Source organism: Pipistrellus kuhlii, unplaced genomic scaffold (assembly GCF_014108245.1).
Source record: "Pipistrellus kuhlii isolate mPipKuh1 unplaced genomic scaffold, mPipKuh1.p scaffold_m20_p_8, whole genome shotgun sequence".
Classification (NCBI taxonomy): Eukaryota; Metazoa; Chordata; class Mammalia; order Chiroptera; family Vespertilionidae; genus Pipistrellus; species Pipistrellus kuhlii.
In genome coordinates, this window is record NW_023425584.1 from 220,453 (window position 1) to 247,500 (window position 27,048).

At 63.9% G+C, this 27,048-nt stretch overlaps 1 protein-coding gene across 6 annotated transcripts in view; it reads right to left on the reverse strand.

The window, feature by feature from the left end:
- Positions 1-27,048, reverse strand: part of MAD1L1 (mitotic arrest deficient 1 like 1) — a 112,079-nt gene that overhangs the window by 50,707 nt on the left and 34,324 nt on the right. For 5 of the 6 annotated variants that reach the window (XM_036423856.2, XM_045576926.1, XM_045576924.1 and 2 more), the window contains one exon: positions 22,366-22,452. The exons of the other annotated variant lie outside the window; for it this stretch is intronic. Coding sequence is in view for 4 of the 5 variants with exons in the window: in XM_045576926.1 (XP_045432882.1) it covers positions 22,366-22,452 (87 nt within the window). In the remaining variant the exon portion in view is untranslated. The remainder of the gene's footprint in view (positions 1-22,365; positions 22,453-27,048) is intronic. 6 annotated transcript variants of the gene reach the window in all.

A 27,048-nucleotide genomic window follows, 5' to 3' on the forward strand; every position in this document is an offset into this window, starting at 1 on the left:
GACCCCCCTCCCTGTTACTGTTAGCACGTTCCTGGCTGCTAATCAACCTGCACCCACCTGTGTGAAGCAGCAGGTGTCTATCATTTCACCTCTCACCCAGTCCCAGAGGTCTCCCCACTTGGCTTTCTCCGCCTCCTCATCGCCGGTGGTTCCATGTGACCCGCCTGTGGGTCCTCCGGAGCGCCACCCGATCGCTGAGGCTCTGCTTCCCGGCAACTGGCGGCCGTTTGGCCCAAACAAACTCGCAGGACTTCTTCGCAGGTTTCAATGTTCTTACGTTAACAGTTATGAAGAACTATGTTGTTTAATTTCCACCTATCTGTGAATTTTCCAAGTTTCCTTCCACTTTTGATTGCTTGCTCACGGGGTGAGGAGTCGGGTCTGGGGGGACAGGTGGACGGGATTAGAGACCCCGTGACTCGGAGCTCCTAATGAGACGTGCTTGGGCCACGTGCTCAAGGAGGACGCCCGAGGCCAGGAGACTGCGGCTGCCTTCAGCTGCGGGCCTCCTGACTGAGCCCTTGCTGCAAATGGGACAGACTCCACCTCGTGAGCCTCTCGAACCCCCCCCCCCCCCGACACTCCCACCAGGGCCTCTGAACACACCCATGGGCGTGGCAGGGCTACACTTGGAGTCACCAGAAATGTCTCACACAGACAGGGGTCGACCTCAGGGGGCGGGGGGAGAAAGCCCCAGGGCACCAGATGGCCAGCTGGGCACGGCCGGGCACCTGTGCCCGCACCCTCCCTCAGAGCTGCAGCCCCTTGGCGGGGGCCAGGCCACACAGGCCAGCCGAGGTCAGGGCTCCCAGGCCTCCTCCCGGCCTGCGGAGTGTGCCATCGTGTCCCCCCCGCCCCCCACAGGGCTCCGCCCGAGCGCTCCCCTCAGGAGGAGCCCGCTCAGCAGTCCCGAGGCGCGGCAATAGGAGCGGCGGGCTGGTGACAAAGGAAGTGCTTCTCTGCACACAAATCCCTCCTGGAAGCGGATGTCGAAGTGGCCATCTGGCTGAGATTAGCATCCCAAAGCAACTCCCACGCAGGCACCACTTCCACGCAGGCATTTACATGGTAATAGCGCGGAGTGCTGAGGAAGCGCTTTGCAGAAAGACTATCCCCACTGCATCTCAGCTTCCGCTGGCTGGCCTGGCGGCTGGACCACCCTGCTCTCCGTCAGCCTCCTCTGAGCAGGCCAGGCCAGGCCGGGGAGCCAGGGACACAGCCCTGCCGGCACCCCTCCCGGGCCTCCCCCGCCCCCACGTCTCTCCCACGCCTTCGGGTTTCCTCTCAGAGTCCTCCCCAGAATGACTGCCAGCTGCCCAGAGAAGTCAGCCCCCATCACAGCTGGCCATGACATTCACTCCCTCTCCCCCTCAGAGGGTCCCAGAGAGCACCCCACACTGCGAGGGGTCTTCAAACGTGTCTTCAGCAAACAAGCAACAGAACAGCCAGGCGGCCAGAGCCCAGGGCTGGGGCGCCTGGAGAGCTGGCGGCCGGCCATCCCTCGGCTCAGGCAGGGGAGGTGGGCCTCAGCCCAGACGGGGACAGACAGGGAGCAGGGCACCGCAGGCCCCGGTCCCCAGGGGAGCCCAGGCCAGGCCCGGCTGAGCTGGCAGCACCCGTCCGCAGGGGACGCTCCTGGAGGACAGTCCACGCTGTGGCCGCGCATCAGGGACGGCCCCTCTGCCCCTGGTGACGTGGGCACCGATCCTGGGAGGGAGCACTCAGCAAGGCCCCGAGGGCCAGACACCGCGCTCAGCCACGGCGCCCTGGGCGCGGCCTCGGGGTGCAGCGGGAGCCCCCAGCAGGCCGGTGGCCAGGACTTGCAGGAGGGAGAGGAACGGAGGAAGTGGAGGTTCAGGAAAGGTGAGCAGCCAGGTGGGCTGAGGGAGACGCAGACGGGGCGGCTGAGAGCCTGGGCGACGGGCAGAGGCCAGGCACTAAGGGGCCGTCACTCTTGCACCAAGGCTGCCGGGCCAGCCTGAGCCTCCGCTGGCTACAAACTGAACTCCAGGCCAGCGGCCAGCGGCGCTCCCCACCCAGACTGAGCGCCTGCGGCACTTCACTCCGCAGCCCGGCGAGCAGGAAGCTGCCGTCCCCCAGCTCCTGGCCGCGCCGAGGGCGGGTCCCGCCGCCCGGGCTGCCTGCGCCTCATCTGTATTCCGAGGCACTCGGCCGCTCTCGCCTTCTTTGTGCCGTGGAGATAAGTTCCTAATCTCTGCTATCTCCCAGCTGCAAACGCTCAGGCCTCTTTTCTTTTTATTTAAATATGAAATCTCATTTCAGATTCGCAGGAGACAGTGACCATCCTCACAGTGCTGACGGCCCCCCCCCCCCCCCGCCCCCAGCCAGGCCAGGCGGCGCTGCGGCTGGGAGCAGCACGTGGCTGGTGTCAGCCCTGGCACCTCAGCCCGAGGTCCTGCCTCCACCACCACGTCCCCCCACCTGGCGGTCAGGGCCCAGCCACGGGAGCCCCCAACAAGCCACCTGCTGGCTGACTGAGCAGACAGCAGAGCCCACGCTGCGGCCTCCGTCCCCGCCTTCCCCTCCCTGCCCCGTGGGCAGCGGCTCCGAAAAGCCCGGCAGCTGGGGCCTGAGCGAGCGGCCATGCCCACCTGGCTGCAGCTGAGCTCCGACTCCTGAAGCCAGTGAGAGGGCAGTGGCTCTCGGAGCCCAGCTTTGGGGCAAGAACAAGAGGTTTAAGAGAATGTCACACAGGCACTGTGCCCTGGAGGGCGTCATAAATGCCAGTGTCTGTGACCTGCCCGCTCTGGGCCACCCCCAGGATCCCACCCCGTCCTGGGCCCAGGCCCTGGCCGCCCAGCAGGGAGGGCCTCAGAATCAGCGGTCCTGACTAGCACCTGGGAAGCAGGAGGGAAACCGGGAAGCTGGGAGCCAAGCTGGTCTGCACCTAGCGTCCTGGCTGCACGGCATACCCTCACCGTGGCAACGCTCCTCTCTCAGCATCCTGAGTGATTCCCCTGGGCGAGGGACGGGGGAGGAGGGGAGGGGATGTACAGGGCTGGGCCCAGCAGGGACTGAACAGCTGGAGCCCGGCACCTCACCCTCAAGCTCACCTTCCTCCTCCTGACACGACTGATGAGTTGACATTGGTGTTAAAATCTTATCATTTATGTAACAGCTCAGTTATTAACAGGGTCTCATTTGCACGTGTCAGCAGGGGAGAAAAATCACCTAATTAAGTACTTTCCCATCAGCGAGAGGAGGAGCTGTGCTGCCAATCTGTTTTCAACTCCTCCTTCCAACTCTCCAACATTTGCTCCTTCATTGGGAGAGATTTATAACCCTTGTCACAGGGATTGGAACCTCTACCGGTATATCCACCAGCACCATCAACACTGTCATTATCACAACCATCACCACTATCACGTCATCACCACCACCATCACCATCACCGCCGCCGCCGCCACCACCACCACCACCACCACCACCACCATCATCACCGCCGCCACCAACACCACCACCACCACCACCATCACCACCACCACCGCCGCCGCCACCACCACCACCACCGCCGCCGCCACCACCACCACCACCATCACCATCACCGCCGCCGCCACCATCACCATCGCCGCCGCCGCCACCACCACCACCACCACCACCACCATCACCATCACCATCATCACCGCCGCCGCCGCCACCACCACCACCACCATCACCGCCGCCACCACCACCACCACCACCACCACCATCACCATCATCACCGCCGCCGCCACCACCACCACCACCACCACCTCCACCACCACCACCACCACCACCACCACCATCACCACCATCACCATCATCACCGCCGCCACCACCACCACCACCATCACCATCACCGCCGCCGCCACCACCACCACCACCATCACCATCACCACCGCCGCCACCACCACCACCACCATCACCATCGCCGCCGCCGCCGCCACCACCATCATCACGACCGCTGCCACCATCACCACCACCGCCACCATCATTATCACCATCATCACATCACCACTATCGCAACCATCATCATTATCACCAAAGTCACCATCACCACCACCACGACAGATATCACTACAGACACCACTCCCAGGTCCAACCAACACGGCATTTTCCCTGCTCCTTCGGGAACGTAAGCCAGCATCCGGAACAGCCTCTGGTCCTCTCAGGACATCAGCCCACAACCTGAAGGACAGCCTTGCGCCTCCACACCCAATCGCATAGGCCTGCCCTTGCTCTGTCTGTGTACTCCCTCTGCCTGGAGACCCCACAAATGGGTAACCCCTCCTTATGCTTCAGAGTCCCCCTCTTCCTCAGGGAGGCTGTTCCCGGACCCCCCAGCTAACAAGGGTGCCCCCCACACCGTGCTGGCTCAATGTGGGCCCAGTTGCGCTGTCCTGTACACAGTAACACCAGCGATGTGCTCCTGTGTGAAAGGGTAAACTGAGGCGGGAAGGAGAGGAAGGAAGGAAGAAGCCCAGCTACACAGAGACACTGCCTTGCCGGGGCCCGGGTCACAGAGGGGCTCTCACCGCCAGGCCATCCTCGACAACAGCAGTGGGAGGGGCACCGGGCAGAGCCATACACACCCTTGACCTGCAAGGCCTGCCTGAGCTCGGGGGCTCCAGTCCTCTCAGGAGCAGGAGCCACGCAGCAAAAACCTCAAAACAGCAAGCTCCCAAGGAGGCTCTTGATGAGAAAGGGGCACAGGAGAGAGAGGGCAGGGGACGGGCTCACACCCACCCAGAGGCCCTCAGCCTGGCTTGTCAGAGTGAACCCCTGACCCCGGAGGCCCTCGGTGTCCGCTGCAGACCGACAGTCACAGGTGCAGCCTGCTCTGGGAACACGGTGTGGAGAGCACGGATGCGCCTCCATGCACTGGGTCCTGGCCACAGCTGTCACCGACACGCGGCCAGCGCCTGCAAACAGCCTGCTGCCAGGTGTGCCCGAGCCCCGCGGCGAGCGGCCCCGTGGAGGGAGCGCTCTGCAGCCGAGCCGTGACAGGCACACCGGCCACGCGAGTCCGGTGCTGTTTCCAAACCGGTGGGAGCCAGGACCAAGGCGTGGTGGTGGCAGCGAGCTCTCCAGCACCTAGGTCTGGGCCTCGCCTGGCCCGGCAGGCCGGCTGAGAGCAGGCCGGGACCCTCCCGGCACCGCACTCTCTGGGGAGAGGGCAGGAGTCCGCACGTGGTTCTGAGGTCCCCCAGCAGGCTCCCCGGTTTAAACGCATTTGCTCTCCACACCCTGTCCCAGCACAGGGGGCCGGCATGCACGGGCACACCCATCACCCAGCTCCCACGCTGGCTGCCCCTCCCCGCCCACAGGGTGCACATGGCAAGTCCTGGGCGCCATGCAGACTCCAAACCACAGCATGGTCTCCGCTGGGGCAGGGACAGAGGCTCCCTCCCCCAGCACCAAGCCAGCGAGTCACACGCAGCCCGCCCGAGTGGGGCCGGGCCCCTAACCAGAGCCCTGCTGGGTGCACACAGGAGGTGCACGGCGCACCCACCCTGGGCCCCGTTTCCCCACCAGGTGAGGACACGAACGCAGCTGCCAGGGGCCTGTCCGGGCTCCTGGCCCCACACGAGCACCCAAGTCGCCGGCCAGGAAAGGGGGTGAGCAGGACCGGCCCTTGGCTGCGAGTCCTGGGGACGCGTCTGGGCGGGTCACTGGCAATGGCTGTCTCCGGCCACGGCCACCGGGTGTGCCCTGCCAGCTTACCTGGCGCAGAGGGGCAAGCTGCCCCATCCAGGTGCTCAGAAATACCTATTTTTAAAATGCTGACCAAAAAAACCCCAAAAAGGATCGTTTTAAAATAAAAGCAAACGCTGGAGATGTTCGTCACGTAAACGCCACCTCCGTTACCGCGAGCGCTGGGCCGGGCAGCCAGTTCCGGCCGCGCACCGGCGGCATTGTCAGCGCGGTGCAATCAGGGAGCGCTCCTCGCTCCTCATCCGCGCCATTCATCCCAGAATGCGCACAGATGTTCCTCGAGCAGAGAAGATGAGCCTTTCAAGCGGCACTTTTTCTGTTTAAAACTTTATTTAAAATGAAAAGTTATTTAAGTGAAGCTCACGCACTGTTTCCCTCGACTGGCGCTGGGCGTTGACTTCCCAGGCTGCTTCCGCCTAATCGGACTTTCCATTTTCAACGAACATCTGTGCCGGGGCCCCCGCTTTGTGGAGAGCCTCCCGCACACGCTGGCCACGGGGCCCGCCCTCCCGCCGGGGCCGGCAGCCGGGCGGGCCCGGCTCCCAGTGGAGAGAACAGGGTGCACAGCCGTGCGCGCCCGGGAGCCGCCGGCCCGGCCCTCCTCCTGGGCGCACAGCGGGGCCCCGCCCGGGGTAGGCTGCCCATGGAAGGCCACCCTCCTCGCCAGGCTGTGCGCGCCAGCTGCTGGGACACTCGGGACCACCAGGACACCAGGCAGGCACCACCAAGTGGGGGCTTCAGCCCAGCCACTGGAGGTCCCTGGACCCCTGCGCCCCACGGCTGCCCCCACACCTGCCCCTCGGCAGAGCCGCGACAGCTGGACCACGAGTCCCACGGAGGAGGGCCTAGCTCTGCTCCGCACCTCCCTGCCACTTTGAAAGTGTCCGCAAGCTCTGCCCCGGGCTGTGCAGGCCCTGGGGGGTGAAGATGGGCAGTGTCCCCATGCCTCGGTTTCCCTTTCTGTCCCTGTGGACAATGCCTCAGCTCAGTGCCCACCTGGTCCCTGGAGACACACCCAGAATTCGGTGAAGAAAGGGTTTTATGAGCAAGCACCATGAATGAAACGTGAATTCTGTGGCCGTGGGTCCTGGGGGAAGGGGCCTGGGACAGCGACAGCCTCACTGTCCACTTCCTGTCCCTGCACAGGACACGCCCGCCTGCTCGTCCCCCCCGGAGGCGCGGGAGTGCAGACAGCGCGCGGCGGTGTGGGCCTGAGCACTAGGAGACACTTCTGTTCTTACAGCGCTATGTTTAGAAACCTCTAAATAAAGCCACGGAGGGTGTTGCAATAATATACGTTTTTAAACTCACTAATTGAATGTTGCCATTACAAGTGCTATTTTGGGCCATCTGCTAACCATGTAATTTAGGAACTAGATTCTCCTCTCACAGGACACACTTGCTGCTCTGTGGCCGCTCAATGGCTATTCATCACACACATTCACACATATATATGCACACGCAAAAAGGTGTGCACACATGCGCACACACAGGCTGCAGTTGGCGACCACAGCTGCCTATTGCGTGGCGCCGGTCGGGGTGACGACAATGGCGAGAGGGTCACCGAGCCCAGGACTGAAGGACAGTGACGGTCACGAGGCCACAGCATGCCGTCCCGGAGCTGTCCCCTCGGGCTGGAAGCAGCAGGAATGCCTGACGTGACACCACAGCCTTCCTTCCGAGGCGCCTGCACCAGCCGCACCGTCTCCAATGCCCACCGCCAGAAACTGTGCCTCCAGCCTCAAACCTCACCATCCACCAGACTGCGAGTCGGGGACCGGCTGCACCCCAGCTCATGGCGGGCAGCCTGCGATGGACGCCTGAGACCCCCCCACACACACACTCCATGGCATGTCCTCAGGGTCTCATCAGGCAGGCCTCAGGTTCTTGCATGAGAGTCAGAGCCCGTGGCCTCTGCTCACGTAGGAGCCGACTCCTATCGGTGCTGCCCTCGGGCCTGGCCCCCGCGCTCGGCCAGCAGACGTGCCCTGTTCTCCACCCACAACCGGATCCCGGGCTGCGTCTCAGAGGCCTTCCCATCGAGTGAGAGTCACGTCATGGAAGATTCTGGTTCGGATGACACACGTGCTCCAGGGCGTCCAGGGTCTCGCTGACAGTGCACACAGCACTCATCGTTTCTGCACGTGACTCCCCCCGGCGTGGGAGAGCCCGTCACACACACACCTGCAGAGCATGCACGCTTCATCCACACAGCCGCCCAGTCCTGAGCCTCCCCTCTCCCAAAGGCCAGAAAGGCTGCAGGACACGGGAGCGTGAAAAGGAAAAAGCAGGCGCATCTCAGTACGAAGCACACAGGGCGTGGAGGCCCAGATGTCAGAGGAAAGAGTAAAAGCAAGAGGAACAGAGGAGAAACACACCTGGGGAGGGACCTCCCCCCCGTGTCCACCACACGTGCCTCCCCCCCCGTGTCCACCACACGCACCTCCCCCCCGTGTCCACCATGCACCTCCCCCCGTGTCCACCACACGCACCTCCCCCCCGTGTCCACCATGCACCTCCCCCCGTGTCCACCACACGCACCTCCCCCCCGTGTCCACCACGCACCTCCCCCCGTGTCCACCACACGCACCTCCCCCCGTGTCCACCACACGCACTTCCCCCCTGTGTCCACCACACGCACCTCCCCCCGTGTCCACCACACGCACCTCCCCCCTGTGTCCACCACACGCACCTCCCCCCGTGTCCACCACACGCACCTCCCCGTGTCCACCACGCACCTCCCCCCCGTGTCCACCACACGCACCTCCCCCCCCGTGTCCACCACGCACCTCCCCCCCCGTGTCCACCACGCACCTACTCCCCCCCCCGCCGTCCACTACGAGAGGCGCGGCCCAGGGCATGGAGGTGTGCGCAGCGACCCGCAGGCCAGGCACAGCAGCCAGGGCAGGGGACTGGGGCAGCAGGTGCCGCAGTCAGGGAGATGGGGAAAAGCAGGACAGACCAGCGAGAGCGGAGGAAGCGCTCAGTGTGTATCAGGGGCCTGGAGCGGAGGCGGGTGCCCCCCTCGGTGCTCAGTGCCGGGCCCAAGTCTCTCAGAAGCCGCCTCCGTGTGGAGCGGCGTCTCCCGGAGCTGTTTCCCCAACAACACAAGCCGGTTTTTATAAAACAAAACATGATAATGATCTTGGCTGCACACTCCAGGAAAGATGTGCCAACAGGGACACGTCTGGGAGCAGACACGGAGGTGGGACACACGGCGCCGAGCGGCCTCACAGCCTCCTGGAAGCGCTGGCAGGACCGAGGCAGCAGAGCGGGGACAAGGCCCAGGTGTGTGGAGGTCCCCCTGCTCACCGGCACCGCGGCAGGGCTGCTCAGGGCCTGGCGGGGAGACCAGGAGGTGCCGCGCCACCGGACGAGCTGGCAGCCACACAGGCGTGCACGGAGGGGACGAGCAGGGACCACAGGCCTGAGGGCAGGGACCACAGCGCATCTGCAGCACCAGAACCAGCGTGGCGCTGGGGGTTCCGCCAGTTGCCAGGTTTCCTGCAACTCTGTCCCATGAACCAATGAGCAGGCTGCTTTCACGGCGCAGGCGAGGGGGGTGCCAGGGAAGGAGGAGCACGCTGCTCCCGTGCCCGGGCTCTGGCTCCGAGGGAGAGGGTGGGGAGGAGGCTGCAAACAAGCCCCCATGTGGGCCGCAGACCCAGGGCACTGGCCCTCCCGCCTCGCCCGCAGGTCTGGCACGGTCCTGGGCACCACGGGGGATGCGCATTAGCAGGTTCATCTCCCTCCTCTTCCAGGGTAAGCGGCTCTACAGCGGGGAGGGCCCGGGCCAGACTGTGCTGGGGTGGGGCAGCCTAGAGCCGAGCTGGCGGAGGTGCAGAGCCGGCGGGCCCGCGCAGACAGCGGCACCAGAGCGCGAGGACATCTCGCCCCCCGCCCCCTGCCATCCTGGTGTTCTCTGGGCCCGGGAGCCGGGCCAGCGGGAGCCGGGCTCCTCAGGCCGCACTCGGGAGAGCCTCCATCGCGAGGACAGTGGCGCTGAGGGGCCCGCGCCTGCTGCAGGGAGCTGGCCTGGAGGCAATTAAGCCTGTTTCAGAGCGGGTTTGGCAGGAGGTGCTAAATCGATAGATCCCTCCAGCACACATCCCTGCAGGTAAGGATCAATCAGGCAGACGCTCCCAATCTGTTCCCGCTGAGCCGAGAAGCAAAGCTGTTTACCGTTCGTGCCCAGAAATAAATAAATGAACCCACCAATTAGTCGGCACCATTGTTTCTCTGGAAAAGCTTTTAGTTACTCCAAGAGAGCCCGGCCCCCGCATGGCCCTCCATTAAGGCGCAGGTGGACGCCGAGGGGCCCAGGGCACGCTCAGGAGAGGGTGGGGCGGGGGTGCGCGCAGCTCGGCCTGGAGACAGACCCCAGGGCAGGACGGGCTGTGGGCCACCTCCCCACACTGGGAAACATGGCACCCACCGCAAGGGCCTGGGACACGTGCCACAGAGCTCGGCGCTCACGGGCACCCAGACCCTGGGGCGAAGTTCTGGACCAGGCCCTCAGCTGCGAGTCCACAAACGATGGATCTGCTGGTTCCTGGGGTGCCAGCGGGGTGAGCCCCATCTCTGAGCACAGGCTCAGCTCCATGTCACAGTGAGGAGCCAGCTCTCGGCAAAAGGCCCCCTGTGGCCCCCAGCCACTCACACCCGTCCCACCAGCGTGGTCCCTCGGGGCCCTGGGCGCCCCAAGAAGCCACAGAAACCAGATGAAGCTCCTCGACGGGCCCCTGAGGCCGCCGCGGGGAAGCAGGTGGATGGCCCACCCGCCAGACCCGGGCCACTGGTGCAGCGGGCAGCCATGCTGACCTGCCCCGGGGGTCCCGCTAGCAGCTGACAAGGTCAGCCCCACGCAGGGACACGGACGGGACCTGCTGTTCAGGCACCAGCACGCAGGCCGGCCCCTCCGGAGCCGAGGGCCCAGTGCGCCCTGCGCGCAGAGCCCTGGACGCGGAGCTGCGCTGTGTGCTGACGCCGACCCCAACGACCCCACCTGCCGCGAGGAGCCTGCAGAGGGGCCTGTGGGAGGTCCGCCGGCCCGGAGGATGGAGGCCAGCCCACCAGGCCACACGGCCTCGCCTGCGAAGAGGGACAAGGTCGGCGGCAGCATCGCTCACACACTGCCACCTGGAGCTGCCGAGAGACGAGCGTGGGGGGCGGCCAGAATCGCAGGGAGCAAATAAGAGCGAGACTGGACCCAGGGGGGCAAGGCTGCCGACACAGCGCCCGGCTGTGATGGTGACCCCGAGACGTGATGGTGACCCCAAGACGTGACACGGCCTTGGAGACGGGTGGCTGGGTGCCTGTGCGCTCATGGCCCGGTGAGCCGTTGGCAAGGGGGGGCTGAGGGTCTGAGTCCCACACGGGAGGGAGGAACCGCTGCCCGGATGGAGCAGGGGCCTCCTGACCCCAGGCTGGCGGCACGAGCCCTGTGCTTCTCTGGCTGCTCCGCCCTCAGCTAAGACGACAGAGCCGGAGAGGCCTGACATCCGTCCAGCCTCAGCCTCAGGAAAGCAGGCTCCGAGTAGCCACAGGAAAGCAAGCCAGCCCTCAGCTTCTCAGCAGCAGCCACTCAGCACCACCGCTGTCCCGGGGTCTGCCAGAGACAGGCCGCTCACACTCCGGACAGAGCAGGACCGGGCACCGTCCTAGCTGCCACTTCCGGACCGGGTGAGCCCGCACTTCCTGTCCGCCCTGGGCGCTGCGACAGCCAGGGGCTGCGGACGGCAGGGAGGCGCTGGCCTGTCCCGGGAGCCCTGCAGGCCCGGGAGGGGGCAGGCTCGCATCCAGGACAGACCCTGAGCTCCAGTGCGGAAGCAACAGCTCACAGAGAGAGACGAGTGCCGGGCAGGGGTGCACGCACCAGGGGAGGGAGGGGGTCAGCCTCACCCGTTGGGCTGACTGCCCACAGGGTCTCCTGAGGGAGGGGGCTGGCAGCAGCGTGGCCGAGAGGAACACGGACGGAGAACGAGGTAGGGCTGGGGGAAGGGCTCTGCCTGCAGGGCCCGCCCCGGGCACTGGCCCTCAGAGCCACTTCCAGAGCAGCTGGGCCAAGAGGAAGGCCCGGGGGAAGTGCAGGCTGGAGGGGGAGCCACTCCCCCAGGACACTGCCCGCACTGGGAGCCCCGAACCCCCTGCAGGTGGGGTGACCTTGAACAAGAGCCTTCGCCTCAGACTGCCCCGAGTAAGGTCATGTGTGTGTCCCCCCCAGCAGTCGGGGCACTTGCAGTGACGCCTGCGGAGTGCTGACGTGCTCGGTAATGAAGTGCACTGAGTCAGGTCCGCCTGCCGCCCGGTGCGCTGGGCACCTGTCCCCAGCAGCCAGCCTCGGGTTTGGAGCAGAGCCAGCGGCTCGGGGGCGCTCGTGCCCTGGGAGGTGCAGAAGCAGCGCGGGACCTTCCGGCTCCGGCCCCGCCTCCTGAGGCCGGACGTGCCTCCCTCCGCGTGTGCCCCACAGCCCCGCGCCCAGGCCGTGGCCACGCTGGTTTGTCTGCCATCGCGATGCCTCCTGGGCACCCCCAATGGCTCTGCTCACAGGTCTGAGGCGACACTGGCCCTCGGGGCTGGCGGGGAGAGAGGCCACACAGGCTCACAGCAGTCTGCTCGTCAGGAAAGGTCACCCACAAAAGGCAAACACGAGGACGGGGTTCGAGAAAAGCCCATGGGAGCCACCTGCTCGGCCCTCAGTCCTCCAGTCCCTGCCTGAGCCTCTCGGGTCACGTCTGGCAGGGATGAGCGGGAACCACAGGACACCATGCACCTTTGCCAATGGAGGGCTTGGGGTGTGGCCTGCAGCCTTGACCATCACAAGGCGGGGCCAACAGGGGCCCTGCGTGGTCACGTGCTCACCTCCCAGTGCCCCCAGCAGGAGGCCTGCTCCCCGGGCCTGGAGCCGGGACACCCACCATCCCCCCAGGGGCGACCACGGGCCCTCACGGAGCTGAAACGCACTCTGGTCAGGGGTAAACTGACTGGGAGCAAGAGGGAAACTGAGGGTGCCAGGGGGGTGGAGGGCACACGCACTCTCTCAGCCTCGTCTCCAAGGAGACTGCTCAGAGGTGCCAGGATCGAGGCGGAGGGAGGAGAGCTGCTGCCTGCTGGGTGCCAAGCAGAGGCGGCACATTCCACCCCCAGCTCTCGGGAGGCCCCATGGACGGCGAGAGCATCTGAGAGCAGGCAGTGCTTTTTTACCTCCTTTCTAGGCCCAGAGCCAGTGGGGACGGGCCCCCAGCTGAGCAGAGCAGACTGAGTGGCACCCTCTCAGTGACCGGCCGCACCCCCACCCCCTACCACCCACCCCGCCTCGCCTGGCGCCAACACGCAGGGCAGGGCAGAGGCAGGTGCCTGCACAGGAGAAGGGCCGGGCCTGACTCTGGACACCTGAGTGTCTTAACAGGGATGGAGAGCGGACATCTTGTTCCCTCCCCCGAGCGGCGCTCTGCCTGCGATACAGGCGCTGAGGAAACTCCAACAAAACTCCAGACCGAGCCCCCCCCCCCTCTCCGGGTCTGCAGAGACGCCGCAGTCACAGCCCTCCCGACGAGGCAGGCAGGCAGAGCGGACCCGTCGCAGAAACAGCAGTGATTCCTGCACGCGGACGAGGCCGCCTCCCCAGCCCGCCGCCGCTGCAGCCACATCAGGGGGCTCCCAGCACTGGGTCCCCACCGCCTTGTCAGGATCAGGCCTCAGAGGGAAGGCCTCCCGGCACCGCTCCGCCTCCGAGGCCCAGCCCCCGAGGGAGGCCCAATGCCAGGCCCGGCCCACCAGACACGTGCCCCCTCCCGAGTCCCCTGACCGGAGCTGTGACCTTTCCCCAGCGGGCATCTGGTATGTGGGGCTGGACGCAAGCTCCACCGGGCTGACCACGTCGCGGCCCAGACACAGCCAGGAGCCCCGAGCTGCCGGCAGACACTGCCAACGCGGCGGCCAGCGGGTGCGTCCGGCGCCTCGAGGGCACGGGCCTGCCGCAGCAGCACAGTCTAACTTGCGGGGGTGTTCTGTGATTGGAACGAAGGTAGACTACGGAGTAAGTGACACACACACACACACACACACACACACAAGACATTAAATCACAAAACTGCACAAAACGTCCTTCAGGAGCAGCTCACGTGGGACATGCCCTGGGCGGCACCTGCTCGGGCAGCGTCACAGCCCCCACTGCAGCCCCGGCTGGGGGCTCCTCCCTCTCACCCCGCCTCAGGCAGGGGTGGCCGCCCTCAGACACGGCCCATCCACGGGACTGAGAACACTCGAGCTAACCCAGATGCACGGACACCCCGGAGAGGGGCCTGGGAAGCCCACAATCTCGGCCCAGGTGCAAGGCGTGCTGGGAGCCGGTCCCCTCGCCCCCAGGACCCCGGGTTCTCCCACATGAGCCAGCACAGGTGTGTCCTACGCCCCGGCACTGGGAGCTTCTGAAAGGGTGAGGGCTTGGCCGGCCCCACCAGCTCATCTGGGCCAGCGGGTCAGGGATTCTGGGAACGTTCCATGCAGCCCTGGCCCAGATGCTACACCGGGAAGGACCGTGCTCGGAGGCTGCCAAGGCAGAATCCTGGGCTCCCCTGGCTTTTACAAGAGGCTATATTAAAAGCAGTCTAAACACAATAAAACCTGTTACATTTATGGGAAGAAAATATGAGAAGACAATAAAACCAGCGGAGCACAGGATGAGAGAACACTGCGGTCCACGGCTCCCAACAGGGCAGGCGAACAGATAGACTGCTAAACAGAGAGGAGAGAAAGCCAACTTCAAGTCCAAAGCTCCCCCATCTTCCCCCGGGCCTGCCCCAGGGTCTGCACAGCTTGCTCACGGAGCCAGCCAGCAGCCAGGTGTGTCCCGCCTGTCCCCTTCCTCCTCGGGGCTCCTTTATCTCTGATGCCAACCCCACTTCCCCATCAGCACCCGCCTCCCACGGAAACAGGCCTCAGGGGCTGGCCACGCACCTGACACCCCAGCCGGATGAGCCCCAGGACACCAGGCGAGGGGCCCTCACGGAGCTGGGGAGGAAGTGTGCCCAGGCCAACATCCAGAGGGGCTGGGCCTGGCTCCGGCAGCCCGCCCCTCCTGTGTGCGTGGCAGGAGCGCGCAGGCTGCAGAGCAGACACGCCACGTGCATGTGCCTGGTCTGAGGCGGGAGAGCTTCCTCTAGGCCCCTCGCACCGGGCGGGCTGGTTTCGCAGAGGACAGGCACCTCCCAGCGCTCACTGCCATTAGCAGCCTGCGTCAGGGGGTCCATCGCCAGTTAGCGGGCCACACTGGCACATCACTACTGAATCCCTCGTTCACAGAAGGTCCACTGTTTGCCCTGTGGGCTCTCCAATACGCACACGTGTGATGTCAGGGTGCACCATGCCTGTGCCATCCAGAGCGTAGCCAAGGCCTGAGCTCGCCCGTGTGCTCTGCCTGCGCACCCTCCCTCACCGGCAGCCGCGGCCTCTCCCCACGCTCTGGCCTCCCCCAGAACCCCTGGACTTGGACTTGCACTCCGCAGCTGTGCAGACGGGCTTCCGTCACTCAGACACGTGCCTGCGGCCCCTCGTGTCTTCTCATGCTGACAGCTCATGGCTCTTTGGTGCCGAGCAGCGTCCCCGGTCTGCGGGACCACCGTCTGTCTACCTGGTATTTCCAGTGCTGGTGACACGAACGGAGCTGAGAGGCATCTGTGCGCGTTTGTGTGGACGTGAGCTTTCGCATCTTTGGGGTAAATATCACGGAACGTAATTAGGAGTCAAATGGTGAGAGGATGTCTGGTTGTAAGAAGCTGGCCTGCTGTCACCCAGAGTGGCTGTCCCTCTGCATCCCTCCGGCAGCGAGGGGCCCCACCGCCCCGCGTCCTCACCGGCACCGGTGCTGGCCGTGCGCAGCGGCGTGCGGAGCGGCGGGCAGTGGGCCTCGCCGTGCTCTCGTGTGCGCTCCCCACTGACACGGTGAGGAGTGTGGTCGCGTGTACTTACAGGCCACCCAGGCGCCTTCCGGGCGAGGGGCCTGTTCGGTCTTCTCCCCGTTTAACGGCTCAGGCACCTTCTTACTGCGTTCCCGGAGTTCTCTGTGAGGTGGGCAGTCCTTCCCCAGCTCGGGGCGGGCCTGGCCACTCTCCCCGTGGTCTCCTCACAGAGCAACAGCTCAGCATCGTCACGAGTGCAGCTGACCAACCTTTTCTCTCACAGGCTATGCTTTGGGTGCTGTATCTGGAAGTCATGGCCACGCGAAGGTCTGCCAGGCCCACGTCTGCTGCCCCCCGCACCCGGCAGCTGTCATCTTCCATGAAGGCCGGCCACCCACGCAGGGCGGGCGGCTCCCTGAGGGCGGCTGCCAGCCCCCAGAGCACCGTCACTCGGGCCCTCAGGAAGCAGAGCCGTGCAGAGGTGCCCGGGTGGCAACGACGGAAGGGTGGGCACAAATGCACAGTAAAATAGTTAAAGAACCTGGCCTGTGTGGCTCAGTGGTTGAGTGTCAACCCATGAACCAGGAGGTCACAGTTGGATTCCTGGTCAGGCCACATGCCCGGGTTTGGACTCGATGTCCAGTAGGGGGCGTGCAGGAGGCTGCCGGTCCGTGATTCTCTCTCATCACTGATGTTTCTATCTCCCTCCCTCTTCCTCTCTCTGAAATAAACAAAAACATTTTTGAAGAAATATTTAAAGATTACTAAAGCAGGAAAGACTATACAACTTGACTTCTTCACCGTGTTTTCTGCCACGTAACCTTTCCAGCTTCTCCCGCTGCCTCCTATGCTTCCAAGGTTTCAGTGCTTCAGAAAGGCTCTTCGAAACGAAGACGCTGTGTGAGCTCTGCACAGCCTCCCGATCAGCAGCTCCGCCTGCAGGGCTGACCCCCCACCCAGTGCGAGCCCTGAGCAGCTCTTCCCCAGCCTGTCTCCGGGCTCCTCGGGCTTCCCCGGCTGCTGCTCTAGCATCTGGGCTCTGCTCCACGCCTGTGCCCTGGGGCTGCAGTCGCCCTGCCCTGGCACACCTGGCCGCGCCATGGACCACGGCCCCGCCGGCCACTGCCTGGCCGGGTGGGCTGTCCCTGGACCAAGCTGCTGCGTGTGCAGGGCCAAAGGGGGGCGGTACAGTGACCAAAGAGGAAGGAGGGAGCGAGTCCAGCAAACGCCTGGAGACAGCCTGGATTCTCCCACAGGAGGCACCTGGGGACGGGGACGGACCCAGCCACCTCCCACACACGGGAGTCCTGCCGTCACAAAGGAAGTGGGGACATGGTCCCCAGTGCACAGGGTCCCCACCAGGAGAAACCCCAAGAGTGGCAGGCCTCCGGGCATGCTGCAGACTGGGCACCCAGGACACGCTGGCTCCCGGAGTAACTGTCCTACAGCAACTGCTCAGAGCTAACCGCTCAGAGCCTGATTTCACTTGGGGGATGAGTTTTTCCCCCAGTGCTTGACTAAAAGGGAAGCTTCACATTTTATCCACTTCCACATCCCTTAACAATAAAAACTTATTTAAAAGGCCCATGAATATGCAAATGCCACTTTAAATATGGAAATGAAGCATGCAGGAAAGCAGTCTGGGTGTGAAATATGAATGGCAGCTCCTTTGCTGGAGGAGCCGGGCTGGCTGGTGGCATGTGGAGGAGCCGGCAGCTTCAGCCTGCAGCCGCCTTGCCCTGGAGGCCGCCCAGGAGCTGCCGCCACCTCAGCCACCTGGAGCCCAGAGACCAACCCAGTGCCTCGGCCAGTGCCCCTCCGACACCCCACTCCGGCCCTCACAGAGGTGAGGGGCCCGGGAGCGAGCTCGCCTCTCCTCAGCCGGCCAGGCCACGAGCCAGCGAGGGTGGGGCTGTGTCCAGGTGACGGTAAGTAGACTCCAGAGCCTCGAGCACAGGGTCAGAGGTCAGCCGAAGACCTCAGCTGGCAGTGGGCCGGCCGTGGCGGGACCAGAAAGTGAGGCCCCCTGGCACGAGGCTCAGGCCCCACCCCACCCCGCAGAGCCGGGCTTCTCCCAGAGCGCGCCGCGCTCCCCGAGCCCAGGGCTTCGGAGCTTCCGGGCGCGAGGAGTGGCCAGGCGCCTCTCCCTGGGACAGAGCAGGAGCCGGAGCCCGGGGCCTCCCTGCTCCCCAGGCCCCGACGCCCAGCAGGGGCCTGAGACACCCTCCCCAGCCTGCTGACCAGGCTCACGTCCAAGGGCAGCGGGGCTTCGTGTGACTGGGGCAGGCATGGGGCTCCGTGGCCACTCGGACCACACGGTGGGGAGGAGCCAACAGCCCCTGCCCACCGGGGGAGCTGCACGCCGGAGTGCCCGCTCGTCCTGGCTTCCGCTCGGCACGTGCCCCGGAGAAGCGCTGCCCAGCAGGGGAGGGGAGGGCAAGTGAGGGGAGGAGAGGGGAGGGAAAGGAGGGGTGGGGAGAGCAACTGCCAGGGAAGCACCTGAGAGAGACCACTCATCCCAGCTGCTTCGGGCCCTGCCCTCATGCCCCACCCACCCCCACGGGCCACCAAACGGACAGGCTTGGCAATAGCACTCCCCTGGGAGGCCCCGCAGGAGGCCTGCGGAGTGAGCAGAGCGGCTTCCAGGGCTGTGGCTCCACCTTCCGTCCAAACATGGCACTGCAGGCAGACCAACAGGCCCGGTTCCTCCGTCTGCCACAGCCTCCACAGGGCTGCTAGGGACTTTTTCCAACTGAAGTGCCAGCAAGAAGGAAGGAGGCTGGAGAACCAGCGTGAAGGGCAGGCCCAAGCAGGCGGCAGAGTCACTCCCCTGGCCACTGAGCCTGGCCCTCGCTGGCTCAGCCCCACACCTCCCGCAGACCTCACCAGAAAGGCTGGCCCCTGGTGGCCTCGGGCGCCGCCTGCAGGTGCTCCCTGCCGTGGAGGAGGGAGGGCGACTATCCCTGACGCCCAAGAAGCCTGGGCCCCTAGACAAGCAAAGGTGACCACGGGCATCCTGCCGGACAGACGCAGCCGGCCCCGCAGGCAGGGCGGGCCTCAGGCAGGCAGCCCCTCTGGCGGTGTCTCGCTCAGTCACCAGGGCATCCCTGCTTCTGTTCTGTGGTCAGTTCTGGCAGATCTCACGGAGAGGGACTTCTTCCAGACTGCTCCCCAATCGGCGTTGTGGCCACAAACCCCTTTGCTTTCCAGTGCTCCTGCTGGTGTGAGCGCGTGCTCGTCCACGTGCATGTGCGTGTGCATGTGCCACGCCAGCCCGGCCCCACACGCCGCCCCGCACGCCGCAGGCACTGCACCGGGTTTACATAACCACACGCAGACCACGTGCCTTCCAGAGCAGGAACCTGGCTGAGCCGCCTGCTCAGAGGGACGCGCCAGGGAGCCCGGCTGCAGTGTGGCCCGTCAGCCCGGCCGGCAGCTGGGAAGTCAGGTAACGCATCACTTGGGTCTAAAGCAAAACAGCAAAGTTCACTCTGGCGGGACGCTGTGCGCACGGCTCCGAGCCTGGGCCTGCCGCAGCGTGAGGCGCAGCCAAGGACGGCATGGGTGCAGGAGCCAGGGGATGGGTGCCAGGCAGCCGGCAGGCAACCAAAGGTGCCAACTCCTCCTCCACCGCCTCCCCTGCTGCGCACTGGGCACAGGGAACAGCTGAGGGCTGAGGAAGGAACACCCGGAGGAGGATGGAGGCACCGGGCCCTCCTCCAGGCACCCTGAGGCCACCCGCTGCCCCAGTCCTGACGCCGGGGGTGACTGTTGTCACCGCTGAATGCGAGTAAGACAGATCCCAGAACGTTCTGGGCACCCAGGTGACATGGCCGCCCTGTGACAGGGACCCAGGTGCAGACGATGCTGGGCAGAGGCCAGCCTGGGGACAAAGGTGGAAGCAGAGTGAGCAGTGGGAGCAGCCCGGAACTGGAGAAAAGATGCCAACCAGCGGGGGAAAGACCAGCATTGGATGTGGGTGCACGCTGGAGCCAGAATCATCTCCTGTGGTTTAACTGGGGGTGGGAGGAAGAGGCAGCGAGTGAGGAGCCGGGTCACGCCTGCTACCAGAGCCGGGGGTCTCTCATGCCCAGCAGACACGCACGCACGCACCACGTACTGAGCGCCGAGTGGCCAGAACCACGGTGAGTGCCATCCCCAGCCTATGGAGACAAGTAGCACCAAACGGAGGAGCCTGACGGCACAGCACGTGATCCGGGGAGCCTGCGTGTGGAGTGGCAGAGGCCATTGAGGAACCCAAGCTCAGCGGGATCTGGGGGAGAGGGGCTGCCAGGGGAGCCGGCCCGGCAGGTGTGTGCCATGTCGGGACGGGCCCAGCTGGAGGCCCCGAACAGAAGAGGGAACCCGGGTGAGAGGGGCTGCAGGGGCCTGCGGGCAGGTGCCGGGGCTTTAAACCCAAGTGCGGCTGTGCTCTCACGGAGGGGCGGAGCACAGGGGCTGGGCAGGAGATGGCCAATGCATTTCCGCTCGCGGGTTCCCTCGGGCAGCTCCGCGAGGCGGCGGCACAGAGTCAGAGCGGAAACAGCGACACCGGTTCTGACTGTCTGAAGGAAAGCTGTAAGCGCTGGAAGAGGGCACAGTCATGGGCACTGGGGACAGAGCGTCCACAGCTGTGAGGAGGGAGCACACACTGCAGCCCCATGGCCCACACACAGCAGGGTGGGGCAGCGGTGGTGGCAGGGCCAGGGCGGCCTCTGCCTGGAATGTGGCCTCTGTGGGGCCGAGCAGGAGGGCGGGCTGACAGGAGCCCAATGGTGAGCGCACACAGTCCAGACCCAGGCAGCTCCGTCCCACTGAGGGGGACAGGGTGCGGGCACGAGGTCAGAAGAGAACCCAAATCAGAGGAAGTCACTTCTGCTGGCAGTCGGGGAGCCGGGCCTCCGCCCGCAGCACCCAGTGCCCAGGTCAGGGTCAGCAGGCGCGGCCCCACCCTCCCCTGCTGTGTGTGGGCAGCAGCCCTCTCCAGGGCATCCTCGCCACCTGCCAGGACATGAGCCACTGGCACCCCGGCCTGGGCTCGCTCACCTGACTGCAACGGGCTCAACGTCGTCCTGACCAGCCCTGCGCTCCCGACAGCAGAGGAGACCCCACTGCCCAGCCTCACCAACGCCTCGCCCCTGCTCTTTCCTCGCCCCCTTTCTTTCCCAGTTCTACCTCCGCCAGTCTTCCAGCCCCAGCCGCTCACTGAGTGCGCACCGCCGCGGGCCCAGCTCAGCCTCCCAGCCACTCAGAAACGGCCGCGGCCATCGCGGTGCTCGTTAGCGCTAACAAGGCCTGCTGTGCCGGCAGCAGGCCCAGCGCGGCACGCAGATTCTGACTGAACTCTCCCGACACCGGTGCCAGCTGTCAGCTCCGTCACAGTGACAGGCGAGGCCGGGAGAGGCTGATGAACGCCCAAGGGCCCAGCAGCCGGGGGTGGGCCGAGGCTGGGAAAGGAGACTCACGGCCTCGGCTGCAATCAGGCGCAGCGAGAAACCCCCGGACGCGGAGCAGGGCCGACCCTCCGGCATCTGGGTGCCGCCTGGCCCTGCTGGGCTCAGCAACTGGGAGAGGGCCACTCACACAGACCCCGGGACATGGCCGGGCCTCCCCCACTCCTCGGTAGTGAGAGCGCAGCCTAAGCTCCAGACAAACAGAATCACCACTGCCACCTGGCGATGCCAAGAACACGCCAGCACGGGCACTGCCCCTCAGAGAAGGTCCCCATGCCGCCCGGAGCCCCAGCGCCGAGGGAGGCAGCAGGCTCTCGGGCTCGTCACCCCTGACCCCAGAGGGGCGAGGGGGAGGCTGAGTCCATCCCCACCAGCCAGAGCATAGCCAAGCAGCAGACCTGAGAACCTCACAGAACTGGGGGGCGGGGCTCTGAGCCTCGGGCATCTGCCCCATCCCGGCCCAGCACCTCCCGCCCGAGCTCTGGCTGCAGCCTTCAACCTCCCGGGAAACCGGCCATCAGATGTCAGCACTTCTGAGCTCTGAGTCGCTTAGCAAATTGTTAAATGGGGGGACGAGGGAACCCCTGAATCTGTCGGCAGACAGAACTGCGGGTCACCTTGGGACCCGATGCTTGTGACCGGAGTTGAAGGGGCAGCCCCAGTGCCTTCGGGGTCTGCGCTGACTTGGGAGTTCGTGGGGAACCTAAGGGAACGGCCGGGTGTCGGAGGCGGGAGGATGGTGCTGGAACACGGGGCGACAGGAGGAGAGCGCCACCCCAGGCCCTGTCGGGAAGGACATAAACCTCCCTGCTGGGTGCAGCTGTGCTCAGACACAGGTCTCCGTGGACCTTCCCTGAAGTGCACAGGCCACACAGGCACACACACACACGCCTGACCCCAGGACCCAGCTCTGCACCAGAGCCCACATTCCTAATCCCGCCCAGCCCTGCTCAGACCCCGTGCCCCGGGAGCCAGCCCATTGGGTGGCCAGCCCACAGGGGAGCCAGCCCATTGGGTGGCCAGCCCACAGGGGAGCCAGCCCGTTGGGTGGTCAGCCCACCGGGGAGCCAGTCCACAGGTAAGCCAGCCTATTGGGTGGCCAGCCCACCAGGGAGCCAGCCCGTTGGGTGGTCAGCCCACCAGGGAGCCAGCCCACAGGGGAGCCAGCAGTGACTGGCATGTGATGGATGACAGCGCTGCCCCACTTCAGCTGAGTCGGGCAGACACGAGGCACCGTGCACCCAGCTCCCGCTCACTCAGGCCAAAGCCAACTGGACAGTGAAGCGTGCACAGCTGTCCCTGCCGACGCCCAGGCCTACCTGCTGGTGATGGAGCCGTTCCTGTCCTTCAGGGCCAGCTCCCGCTGCTGCAGCTCCACGACGAACCGGGAGAGGTCTTCCGGGGACCTGCGGGTCAGAACACACTCAGCACCGGTCCTGGAGGGGACTGTGCCAGGCGATGACTCCACCGGGGATGCGTTCCACCCCAGGCGCTGCCCCCGCCTGGCCTCTAACCACGGCCGCCCTGCCCGCGCCACCTGGGGAGAGGGGCTTCACTTCGCCTGTAAGCACGGGCCCGTGTGCAGGACACGCAATGAGGTCTGAAGCGCAGAAGCACCGCCGGCCCCCCCCCGCCCGCCCCTCCTCGGAGCCCGCGCCAGCACAGCAGCTGCAGCAGCACAGCAGCCCGCACTGGGCTCTAACCTTCACGGCGGCAGTTACAGCAGGGAATGCCCGCAGCAGCCCTGTTGTTTATCGTTCACAAACGTGGAAACTGAGACTCAAACGTTTCAAAGTCACTCTGCTTGAGCACCGAAACTCAACTCTAAGCCGGTCCTCTAACAATGAGACATTTATAAAGAGAAGAAAAACCAACCAGCAGGTGCGGCAGTGTCCTGTCCTGCCGCCACCACCGTCCACGCAGAACCGCCTCCAGCGGCTTCTCCCACTGCTCACGCCTCCACAGGAAACAGAATCCTGGGGGGGAGCGCTGTCACCATCACTGAGGGTGGAGGGCCCAGGCTCAGGGCCGCCTGCCCGCTCCCCCGCAGGCCTGCTGCTCTGCCGTGGTGCTGAGCGGCCGGGAGACGCCAGGGTGAGGGCATGTCCCCGCGTCCCCTCGCCCTTCGGAGTTTCCCCAGAAGCCGGATGCGCCCGTCCTGCGCCGTGTGCTGCTCGGCAGCCTGCGGCCTCTGCCGGAGGAATCCTGGCAGGCGGACGGGGTGGGAGTGGAGTGCTCATTTACGATCCAAGGGTTTCCCTATCTCGAACAGGGACAGGCCTGGCCAAGAGCAGGTGGGGGGGACACACCTGTGAGGCTGCAGTGAGGCTGGGGGCCATGAGCCTGACCGCCCACCCCCTCGGCTCACAAGCCAGGTCGACTCCTTGGCAACCTCCCACCTTGAGGGACTGGGCAGGCTGTTTCGTGTCCTGTGCTGGCGTGGGCCTTAGGCCACGTGAGCTACAGCCCAGCGCCTACAGCCTGGCCCGCTGCCTGGAAGCCTGCGCTGACGTGCTGTTCCCAAGGCCAGCATCCCTGCCCAGCTACAACCCCATCAGACCTCTGTGCCCAGGCCTCCTGAGCCTGGCACAGGCCCTCAGCGTCTGCGGGTGGGGTCTGCTTCCACCCTCCCAGCTCAGCCTCGGCCCCCCTCTGCAGTGGACGCGCCCCTCACATCCTGGCAGCTGGCCGCTTTGTCCACGGGCACCCCGCCCTCTGCTCGCTGCTCCAGGCCCGAGCTCCTGGCTGAAGTTGTGCTCGGAGCCGTTAGCCAGATGCCCTTTCGAATGTTGAAAGCTTTCAAAAGATCAGCTTTTCCAGTGAGTGAGGAGCAGGGGGAGGAAATTATGGCATTTGTCTGAAAGGCTCCACGAGCTTTATTTAGCTCCCACGGTTCAAAGAGCGCCTCTTGTTAATCAGGAGAAGACTCGGCCTCCCTGGGGGGGCCCCGGCTTAATTGGAACCCGGGCTGTTTGAAGTCCCTTTAATCCTGTGGGCTGGGAGGAGAGTGTGCGGCAGCAGCTGCAGATCTGAGGTCTCCTCATTCGATCTGCATGTGTCTGGGGACCCGAGTAATTCGTTTCCCTGAGACAGTGAGGCCGGCGGCTGGCCGCTGGACCGCGGTGAGGCCTGGCTTCATTAGGCCGAGCGGGAGGCCGTCCCCGTTCCCGGCATCGGGTCCCTGCGAGGGTGGGCGGTGGGCTGCAGGTCGATTTGGTTTGCTGGTGCCGACGTCCGCATGCAGCTGCCACACGCAGGAGAGCTGTGGCTGCGCGGCCTGTGACCCCAGCGGCCCTGACAGGGCCTCCTCCCCCACGGGGGCTGCGCAGCTCTCCAGCCACAGGCCTCCCTGGCCAGGGCTGTCACTGGCCACTGTCTCAGGCACATCTCTCTCCAGGGGCCTGTGGGCATGCCTGCAGCCAGAGCCGGGCCCTGCTGCTGGGCTGCCTGACCACAGAGGGGTGTGCAGCAGCCGCCTGCGCGGCCTCTCCTCTTCAGGGGTGGGGTTCACTGCCCCACAGGGCCCTGGTCCCCTCCCCTCCCTTCCCCCTCCCTCCAGTTCTGCCTCGCCGGCGCGTCCTGCAGAGACCGAGAGAAGCTGCCGATGTTGGGTGCAGGCTGTTCTCCTTTTTAAAGATGTGAAGTGTATTGTACACAGATGTCTTCAGAGCACACACACAGCCCAGTCCCCTAATCCCGCCCTGAGGAGGACAGTTCCTTTGGACACGGTGGCCTTCCCCAGCACCAGCCCATGGCTCCCCGGTCTCAGAGCCAACGCCACACCGCTCACACCCTGCTCATTGCTGCACAGCCTGCCACCCCCAGGAGACGCCGCGTCCGTCCCAAACGGGTCTGTTTCTGCCGGCTTCACACATTACTGTAATTAAGTAATCTAATTAAACGTTACCGAGGCTGACGGAAAACAAACTGGGAAGAAAGCTGTGTTTCTGTGAGAACGAAGTTGAAGGCTCTGGAACGTCTCAAAGGAAAATCACCCCCAAGTTTCTGTTAAAGAAAGCAAGTGACTGACTGTAGAAGTTTCAGAGGGAAGGCTGTAACGGTTAGGAGGACTGAGGTGTCCATCTTAAAGAAACAGAGCTAAAATCATGGGCATGTTTTGTGGCTCATGCAGAAAATCTAAGATGAAATTCAAGTTAGTGGACTCACAGGAGTCTGCAGCTTGGGAACGTTTGTGTATTTGCAATATTTTAAGTTAAAATGTTTGATGTATAAACATCTTATTTTCCACTTCAGCAAACTTTTGGAATCAGTAACATTCTTGAGCATTTTACCTAGGAAACGTTTTACTGATGTATTTTTGCTCCACTTGCAATGCAAACTATTCATATTGTAATACCTGGCTAAACATTTAGGAGTGATATACGATTGTGTTATTGTAAATGGCTCTAGTTATATATTCATGAATTAACTCATCATGGAGTAATTGTTTTCTTTTTAGAAGTTTTTGTATAGTACTTCATTCTGCACTATAAGTTTATAATGCTAGGCTTTAAAAAACCACTTTCTGAGCAGCTATTGCATTTCCCTGGTACAAATGGTAACGCTTTTATGGAGGCACAGTGGCAATCCCTGCCCTCCCCAGCAGGAAGCCCAGTTTTGGCTTGTGCATTCTGGACATTTTTACACACACATCAACTGTAGCTGTGCTTACTCATTTTCCATTTCTTTATAGAAATGGTGGCATGGTACACTCACTTATGTTTCTTTTTTATTTAGCAATGCATTTTGGCCACATTTCCATATAAACATATGAAAAGGTTCTTTGGCCCAGCTGGTGCGGCTCAGTGGATGAGCACTGATATCTGAACCTGGAAGTCGCAGTTCAATTCCCAAATGCCTGGGTTGCAGGCTCGATCTCCCAGGGGGGGCTGTGGGGGATGGGGGGGAGTGCAGGAGGCAGTCAATAGATGATTCTTCTCTTATCACTGATGTTTGTCTTTCTCTCCCTTTCCCTTCCTCTCTGAAATCAATAAAAATATATTAAAAAATAAAGTTTCTTTGTGCTTTTCTCTTTATTTCATTTTACTTAATTCTATTTTATTTTTAAATTGTCTTTACTGTTGAAAGTATGACAGATGTCCCCTTTGTTGATTTTCTTTTCCCCATTAACCTTCTCCACCCCGCACCTGTCCCTCCCAGGCCTCACCACTGTCTGTGTCCATGGGTGATGCATTCCTGCACGCTAGTCACTCCCTCCCAGCTCCCCCGGGCCCCGCCCACCCTCTGAAATGCCTGTCCAGAGACATGTTTTAAACAGACCTCGCTGCATGCCTAGAGCATCATGTAACCAGCAACGCGGACCTTGAAACCCAGCGGTGTGAGCTCAGGTGCCGGTAGAATGGAGCTGGACAGACACTGTTTTGTTCGGTCAGTTAACGTTTACTGAGCCTGCTTTTGTGCCAGGCCCTATTCTAGGTCCACGGCCAGTGGAAAACGGACCAGAATCAGCAGCACCTGCTGCGGTGGAGCTCGCACCGCAGTGAAGCGAGGCCACAGGTGAGTCCAGATAAAAGGCAGAGCCTCCGGGACCGTCTGCCGTGAAGAACAACAGTGCAGGGCAGAGTGCGAGGGTCGGGGGTGCTGTCTGAAGTAGGGTGCTGGGCAGGCCGGTGACAGAGCCTGCAAGAGCTGGCGAGGGAGCAGCCACGCCGAGGCCCTGCGCTGGGGGTCAGGGGTGCGAGGGGGGCCCTGCGCGGGGCCTCGGCTCTGGTGGTCTTGGCCTTTGCTTGGTGCTGTGCGGGGACACACACACACACACGCACATGCACACGCACTGGGAGGCCTGGCAGAACCATGTGCTCTGAGTGACGCTGTCAAGTGGTCACTGGTGCCAAGGGGTCGGGTCACCAGAAGATGCCGCCACGCCGGCCCAGCAGGAGCATTTCAGAGGGATGGCGCATCAGCCATCTCTCTCTCCATCGGGCGGCCCACTTCCCCTCCCTGTTCCACGGCTACGTTTCAGCTCTTCACTTCAGAGGAAA